We start from the raw sequence: 8651 nt of genomic DNA on the forward strand, positions 1-8651 counted from the left end.
GCGCCTTGAGGGCGGTGGTTCCTATTCGTCTCTGGCTTCATCGTCCATACCGTCGAAGTCTTCGGAGTCGAAGTCGAGCATGTCGGTTAAGTCGTCGACAGTGGCTACTAAGTGGGTGGTGGGTGGGCAGCGAATTTCTTCGTCGTCCGCATCCCATTCTAGCCGGACATAGTTCGGCCAAGGTTCTCCTGACAGGGAGAGAGACCTTAATGAATTTAGCACATCTCCGAAAGGCGAGTGCTGAAAGATATCCGCGCGGAGGTGAACTCCATGATCGGTGCCCAGTCGGACTCGACGGGTACGGATGTGAGCGGCTCGGAGTCCGTGACCGGAGATGAGTCAAGTGGTTCGGCGTCACGGCTCTCGTGAGGGGTGAAGTCAGTATCCGGCTCTATCGCCACTGAGAGTGCGGCCTCCATGGCAGGGTCCATACCTCCACTCTCGGATGGCGCGACTTGCTCTGGATTGAAGGCCGGAGCAGTTGCGGATGCGATCTCCCGAACATTGTCCGACGGCAGAGCTACGTCATGCTCGGCGCGACTGTGCGGCGCGTCCGACATGGGCTCAAATCCATCGAAGATCAAGTCTCCACGGATGTCGGCCGTGTAGTTCAAGTTTCCAAATTGGACCTGATGGCCAGGGGCGTAGCTCTTGATCTGTTCCAGATGGCCAAGCGAATTGGCCCACAGTGTGAAGCCGCTGAATACGAAGATCTGTCCGGGGAGGAAAACCTCATCCTGGACCGCATCGCTAGCGATGATCGAAGGAGCCATCAAGCCTTACGGTGACAACACAGTGGAACTCTCAATGAAAGCACCAATGTCGGTGTCAAAACCGGCGGATCTCGGGTAGGGGGTCCCGAACTGTGCGTCTAAGGCGAATGGTAATAGGAGGCAGGGGACACGATGTTTACCCAGGTTCGGGCCCTCTTGATGGAGGTAATACCCTACTTCCTGCTTGATTGTTCTTGATAATATGAGTAGTACAAGAGTTGATCCACCACGAGATCAGAGAGGCTAAACCCTAGAAGCTAGCCTATGGTATGATTGTATGTTGTCCTACGGACTAAAATCCTCTGGTTTATATAGCCACCGGAGGGGGCTAGGGTTACACAAGGTTGGTTACAAAGGAGGAGATATACATATCCGTATTTCCTAGCTTGCCTTCCACGCCAAGTAGAGTCCCATCCGAACATGGAACGAAGTCTTCAATCTTGTATCTTCATAGTCCAACAGTCCGGCCAAAAGATATAGTCCGGCTGTCCGGAGACCCCCTAATCCAGGACTCCCTCAGCAAGCATTTCATTTGCATCATATTTTGGATGCCACAACTTTGACACTCACATATGCTTGTCTTTTATATCTTGCAGTTAGTGGGCCTTTATCCCGACACAACCTAAGGGGCACGCCCGCCGAACCACGTCATCGGCTCCCTCTTGAGGAAGCACTTCCCTGGATTGTTCAAGCCGGGTGATGATGATCCGTCGTCGCCAGGTTTAACCTAGGAGAATTACCTACACAACAAGGATGAGCACGATGACACCATGGCCAGTCGGGTCATCAATGCTCTTTTTTGTAAGTATCTTCGCTCCAACCACTGCATTTTTTCATATCCAAATCCTTGGTTGCGTGGATGGTGAGAAGATGGCATATGCTTTCTTGTAGGAAACATTTGCTTGTGTGGATGGTGAGCAGCAGAAGGCGATCAAAGGCATCGTGAAATCTGCCAGAAAGATACTCTCTGCCTCAAGCACACGCTGCGGTACAAAGCCTTGATGAAGTGCCGGCCGCTCGATGAGAAGGGAGAGAAGATGAGAAGGAAGACTGCTTGCCAGACCAACATGTCGCGAGAAGAATACCTGTCAGTGGTAAGTGACAACATCGGTTGCTAGTACTTCGATTCATCCCTGTTGTTCCTCAATTATTTGATTTTGTCTGACTAGGTGAAGGAACCCTGGATGAAGGATGATTGTTGGGAGGCCCTGGTTGATATGTGGTGTGACCCAACATGGCAGGCGCAACATGTGGAGAAGGGAAACGATCGAGCCAAAATGACAGGCCCGTCTCATGTCCAGGGGAGCCAGAACCTAACCGCTCTCAAGCAACACATGGTATGTGAATTAAGATGTTAACTTTTTCGCACGGTGCATCTTGGTTCTTTAAACTTGATGGTTAATTTTGCAGGAGGCGAAGGTTGGTCGCCCGGTCCACATACTGGAAGCCTGGAAAGAAGGCCGGGGAAGAATGGCGCCGAGTTCTGCAGCGAGTCAGTGGAGGAGAAGTGGGGAACCTTCAAAGAGGTCTTCCAGGAGGTGCACGGGCAGGAAGCCAAACCGACGTCCAAGCCCCTTGATCCTGAGCTTCTCATCATTGCTGGCCAGGGGAAGAGCCATGGCCGCCACCTCCTTTGCAATGGGGCGATCACGACCTCCTCGCATCGCAAGCCGCACGAGATACGCGCGTCGAGCACCAGCTCAATTCCGTCCATACGGAGTCTCCCAACCGCTGGATCATGTGAGATAGCGCGTCTCAGGGTTAGCATCCTAACCTTTCATTTATGTCCATGCCTCGAAATAGCACCGTTCCAACCTATATGAGCCTAATGCCATGTTACAGGATTTAATGGCGCAGCGGGCTGTTCAAGAGGAGCAAAGACGGAATGCTGAGCAGGAGTCCAGAGAAAAGGAACAGGCAGACACGAACAAGAGGTTGAAGCTGCTCGAGGATCAACTACAGGTAGAACATTATCTAAACTATAGTAGAAGATTCATTACATAGGGACGAACCACCCTCACGTGACTCTACTCTTATACTCCCTCCGTTCCAAATTACTCGTCGCATAAATGGATGTATCTAGAACTAAAATACATCTAGATACATCCATACATGCGACAAGTAATTCGGAACGGAGGGAGTAGGTTCTTATGCAATCTCGAAGGAATGCAAGTGATGCCCCTCCTCCTCCTCCGAAATGTTAACCCGATGGCCTCTCCTCCTCAAGATGACCTATATGAACAAGTGTACTTCTATTGTGACGTGCACATGTTTTGCAAGTAGTGACAATATGTATGAACTTACGACTTGTGTGTGACGTCTACTAGGATAATACATTCGACTTGTGTGTGACAATATGTGGACTATCCCTAATTATGCATATATATGTGGACTAGATCAAATTATGCCTATATATGATCAAATTATGCCTATATATGTGTGGACTAGATCAAATTATGCCTATATATGATCAAATTGCAATGTAATTGTTTTTATCTGCGGGGATCAGAAAAGAAATAGCTTAACATCAAAATGGATGAAAAAAAATTCCGAGAGCAACAATCGAAAAACGATATACTACCGAGAGCCCCTCTCGGAAACTGGTCGTCTGGGACACACTACTTTTGTGCCACAAATTTTTCGAAAGCAGCTCTCGGAAAAGGAGGCGAGCATTGCCGAGACTAGCTCTCGACAAAGATATGTAAATGGTCAGCTTCCATGTGGGCCACGCCGTCCTACTGGTCAGGAGTATTGCCGAGAGCCGCTCTCCGCAAAGATATCGTCATTCTTTTTCAAAAATATTTACCAAGTTATTTAAAACTTTTACTGATAAATGTGACCAGTGGGACCACATGTCAGTTAGAAAGAACACACACAAAGAAAGAAAATAGGATGTGGCATATACTTTGCCGAGTGTAGTATGGCGGCTCTCGGTAATGTACGTAGTAACTGACGGAGCCGTCTGTTGCGGACGGGCATGCCGCGTGGCTCCTCGTTGCCGTGAGCGGCTCTTGGCGTCTACAGGGTTTGCTGTGCGGTGCCTCTTTGCCGTGAGGCAGTGACGGCAAAGATAGCAGTTTGCCGTGAAGCTGGGTTTGCCGAGAGTGACACTCGGCAAAGTTTGCTTTGCCGAGTGTCCATATTTTAGCACTCGGCGAAGAGTATTACACCCGGCGACGTGAAAATTCCAGCAGTGATCTATGATGTTTGTAGAGGATAAATTAGATTTTTCATAACGTTATCATGTTCCCGAGGCCAGGAATTGGATAAGTAGTTCTTAGTGTTTTATTTTTCTTTTCTTTGTAAATATTTTGTATTCTTGGAGTTAATTAATGGAAAAGTACCGTAGAACAGTTCAACGGTTTCGGCTTAAAAAAACCGTGCAGTATCGTTTACCATGCTATAAGCTAGCAATTGCTAATGTATGGTCGGCGCCTGAAACTTGACCATAATTCAAAGATTAATACTATTTCCGCCGCCACGCAGCTACGGGCGGGCGGCTGCCGCGCTCTACTTCTAGAGCTCTCACGCGCGGATCGACTACATATATTTCCTGCCGCCCGGGCGGAACACCTCACTGCCACAGCAAACAAGACAGCCTGTGAAGCAGCTACACATACAAGCAAACTTAAGTGAGTGAGCATGCCTGCTCTGAACGGCGGGGGAGGGTCCTGCTCACAGGGCGTCGTGGTGTCCCTCGTGTCGGCGCTCGTGTTCTGCGTCCTCGTCGCCACCGTCAGCGCCTGGAAGGCGTTCGCGTTCACAGGCCTGGCGCTGGCCGCCTTGGTCGCCCTCGAGTGCCTCGCGCCCGAGAGCTGGCGCGACGGGCGGAGGGGCGGCGCTGGCGCCGCCGCCGAGGGCGTGGCTTGGGCAGCATCCCGACTCGGCGGGCTCGGGAAGGCCGGGATCGAGTCGCTGCCAACGTTCGCGTACGCATCCCGTCGCCCCGTGGCCGGTGGCGACCTCGAGTGCGGGGGCGCCCAACCCCAGACTTGCTCCGTGTGCCTGGAAGATGTCGGCGACGGCGAGATGGTGCGGCAGCTGCCGACGTGCAAGCACCTCTTCCATGTCGGGTGCATTGACATGTGGCTACACTCGCACACCACTTGCCCTCTCTGCCGTTGCGACCTCTCGCCACAGCGGACGTGTAACGGCAAGGTGACAGCTGTAGGGATCGAACCGCCTGTTGTTTAGCCCCATATATAGACAAGACAGTTTTGTGAACGTCATGTCTGGAGTGCAAACAAAGTGTGTTTACTGTTTAGGGCTCGTGCTTCAGACTGCCCGCCGGTGGTAAGTGGTAGTACTAACAATTAACATGTTTTGTCTTGTTCATCAGTAGTGAGCGATCAGACAAGGCTGTTTTTCGAGTAGCGCTCGCACTCTCATAAAAAAGGTTTTGCGTGGAGATATGAAGAAAATAGGTCCCCTTTTTACATAATTGTTGACGTATAAATGCGTAGGTCATCTTTTCTTATCAACTTGAGTTTTTTGATATTCTCTAAAAAAAAGCTTGAGTTTTTTGATGAATTGGCTGGTGGGCGTACCTTTCTTACATGGTATCACTTTTTTATACAATCTTCTCGCTTCCGACCTAGGCCGCCACCTACCCGTCTGCCCTAGGCCGCCGTCACCGTTTCCTTCAAAGCTGCCGCGCCGCCATTTCCCTTCAAAGCTGCCGTGCCGCCCCTCTCTCCCACCTCAAGCCGCAGGTGCCACCTCTTCTGCCTCGCCTCAAGCCTCCACCGCCACACTATCCAGCTCTCATATCATCATGGTCAGCTCACGACCCTCCCTCTCCGATGAGAGCTCCTTTGCTGCACTATCCTTCTTCTCCGCCCGTCTCCTTGACCTACCCACCAAGGATCATGTCCCGATGGTACTCGACCTCAACTCGCCCTCCTACAATGCCCGGCGTACCTACTTCACCTTTCTCTTTCGCTCCCACCACCTCATCGACCATGTTGACGTGAGCGTCAACATCTGCGACATGAAGGACGACGAGAAGTGGATCGCTGTCGACGCCACCATTGTCAAACGGCAATTGGATGTTCCTCACTATCTCGAGGGGTCTCTTTGACATGGTGAACATTCACGATCTCACCGCGCACGTCATCTGGACATGGCTGCGTGACCTCTTCCTCGACAACCAGCTACAGCGCTGCATCTTCCTCCAAGGCGAGTTCTTCATGCTGCATCAAAACGATCTCATGATCGATGAGTATTGCATGCAGCTTAAGGTGCTCGTCGATGAACTTTGCGACATGGGCATGGCTACTGAAGACTTTGCCCCCCTCACCAACCTCCTTCGTGGTATCCATCCCAACCTCGGACAGGCCGTCTCCAACCTCTCCCTCATCACGCCGACGTTCGCCAAGGCCGTCACCTATGTTCGAATGGAAGAGAAGTGCCTCTGTCACACGGCTCAGCAGGCGGCTCATACAACGCTTACAACGGGACCACCAGCGACCATGTCATGCCCCCACCAGCCCTACGTGGTCCTGCCCCGCCTCCGTCACCCTCGCCAGATCATGGGCGCTAGCGAAAATGGGGTTGCGACGGGCGCCCCGTAACATGAGCTCCATGCCACGCCCCACCGCTACATGCAGAATGCATCCCTTTTCGTCTTGGAAGATTTGCAGCCCTGCAGGGCAGAGAAAAGCAAGTAGGACACGGTTGGATTTTCTGCCAAAAAAAAGAACTGGGATAGCCATTTTCAGATAGAAAAAAATAACTGGGTTGTTCATGTGGTAAACATAAAATAAAAGCCCGGGCTAGACGGGCTACAGCCCCGCACAACCCAGTTGATACCCCGCTTCGTCTAAAGAACAAAACAGAAACTGCGCGAACGGTTGGGGTCCCTGGTGTTATCCGCCCCTTGTGCAACTCTCTCATCTATTGACTACGTTGACAATGGTGTGGGACCGAGATATCCGGAAACCAGTAGGAGGGTGCATTTTCCCCCTTGTAATAAGGAGACACTTGCTTTTATCAAAGACTTCCCTAAAATTTCTAAGCCTCTCACTAATCTTTCGCAAAAATATGTTTCATTTGTTTTTGATGATGATTGTGTAGAAGCATTTAAAATTCTTAAGAAAGCCTTAATTTCTGCACCTATTGTTCAACCACCTGTTTGGAACCTACCCTTTGAAATTGTCTATGATGCTAGTGATGTTGGAAATCGTTGCATATAAAAACAAAAAAATCTATGCACACGCAATGATCTATCTAGCAATGAGGGGAGTGTGTCTATGTACCATCGTAGACCGTAAGCGGAAGCGTTTAACAACGTGGTTGATGTAGTCAAACTTCTTCGCGCTCCAACCGATCAAGTGCCGAACGCACAGCACCTCCGCTCTCTGCACACGTTCAACTCAGTGTCATCCTCGCCATCTTAATCCAGAAAGTGGGGCGAGGTAGTGGATGAGTTCCGTCAGCATAATGGCGTGGTGATGGTGGTGGTCAAGCAATTCCATAGGGCTTCGCCTAAGCATTGCGATGATCTAGAACGGAGGAGTAAACTAGAGGCGGAGGGGTGCCGACACACGGCGTGGAATAAGTTTTGTATTGTGTGGCACCCCTCCCCACATATATATAGGTGTGGGAGGGGAGGAGGCAGCCCTAGGACGCACAAGGGAGAAGGAAAGAGGGGAGGCGCCCCTTCTCTTTCCTTTCTCCCTTCCGAAGATATGATAGGAGGAGGTGGCACCTCCCCTTTCCATCTAATTGGGTGTGGCTGCCTTAAGGGGGCCGCACTAGCCCATGTGGGCTGGTGTGTTCCCTCTACATGGCCCAATAAGGCCCAATACTCTCCCGGTGCCTCCGGAACCTCTTCTGGTATTTTGATAACTTTCCGGTGCACTCCGAAACCATTCCAAAGACCAAATAACATCGTCCTATATATCAATTGAAGGAAATATGCCCTAGAGTCAATAATAAAGTTGTTATTTTATATTTCTTTATTCATGATAAAGGTTTATTATTCATGCTAGAATTGTATTGATCGAAAACCTTAATGTATGTGTGAATACATAAACAAACACCGTGTCCCTAGTGAGCCTCTACTAGACTAGCTCGTTGATCAAAGATGGTTAAGGTTTCCTAACCATAGACATGAGTTGCCATTTGATAATGGGATCACATCATTAGGAGAATGATGTGATGGACAAGACCCATCCGTTAGCCTAGCATTACGATCGTTCAGTCTTATTGTTATTGCTTTCTTCATGTGAAATACATATTCCTTCGACTATGATATTATACAACCCCCGGATGCCGGAGGAATTCCTTATGTTCTATCAAATGTCACAACATAATTGGGTGATTATAAAGATGCTCTACAGGTATCTCTGAAGGTGTTTGTTGACTTGGCATAGATCGAGATTAGGATTTGTCACTCCGAGTATCGGAGAGGTATCTCCGGGCCCTCTCGGTAATACACATCATAAGCTTGCAAGCAATTGACTAAGGAGTTAGTCACGAGGTGATGTATTATGGAAGGATTAAGGAGACTTGCCGGTAACAAGATTGAACTAGGTATGCAGATACCGACGATCGAATCTCGGGCAAGTAACATACCGATACACAAAGGGAATAATGTATGTTGTCATAACGGTTCGACCGACAAAAATCTTCATAGAATATGTAAGAAACAATATGAGCATATAGGTTCCACTATTGGTTATTGACCGAAGAGGTGTCTTGGTCATGTCTACATAGTTCTCGAACCCGTTGGGTCCGCACGCTTAACGTTCGATAGCGATATTGTATATATGAGTTATGTGATTTGGTGACCGAATGTTGCTCGGAGTCCCAGATGACACCACGAACATGACAAGGAGTCTCAAAATGGTCGGGAGGTAAAGATTGATATATAGG

The 8651-nt window shown here is 49.6% G+C and overlaps 2 protein-coding genes across 2 annotated transcripts; both read left to right on the forward strand.

Moving 5' to 3' along the window:
- Positions 1 to 4363: 4363 nt before the first annotated feature.
- Positions 4364 to 5184, forward strand: LOC147964007 (uncharacterized). The gene has a single exon (XM_087528691.1). The coding sequence runs from the start codon at positions 4416 to 4418 to the stop codon at positions 4965 to 4967; it is 552 nt and encodes a 183-aa protein (XP_087384817.1). The 5' UTR covers positions 4364 to 4415; the 3' UTR covers positions 4968 to 5184.
- Positions 5185 to 5854: 670 nt separating this feature from the next.
- Positions 5855 to 6346, forward strand: LOC147964008 (uncharacterized). Its single transcript, XM_087529790.1, has one exon. It carries the CDS (start codon positions 5855 to 5857, stop codon positions 6344 to 6346), a length of 492 nt encoding a protein of 163 aa, XP_087385916.1.
- The last annotated feature ends 2305 nt before the right edge of the window (positions 6347 to 8651 follow it).

Source organism: Triticum urartu, chromosome 6A (genome assembly GCF_056163025.1).
Source record: "Triticum urartu cultivar PI428250 chromosome 6A, HENAU_Tu73, whole genome shotgun sequence".
Lineage (NCBI taxonomy): Eukaryota > Viridiplantae > Streptophyta > Magnoliopsida > Poales > Poaceae > Triticum > Triticum urartu.

Bases quoted from the DNA above. Each gene is read 5' to 3' on its own strand.
- LOC147964007 (XM_087528691.1), top strand. From the start codon at position 4,416: ATGCCTGCTCTGAACGGCGGGGGAGGGTCCTGCTCACAGGGCGTCGTG.
- LOC147964008 (XM_087529790.1), top strand. From the start codon at position 5,855: ATGGTGAACATTCACGATCTCACCGCGCACGTCATCTGGACATGGCTG.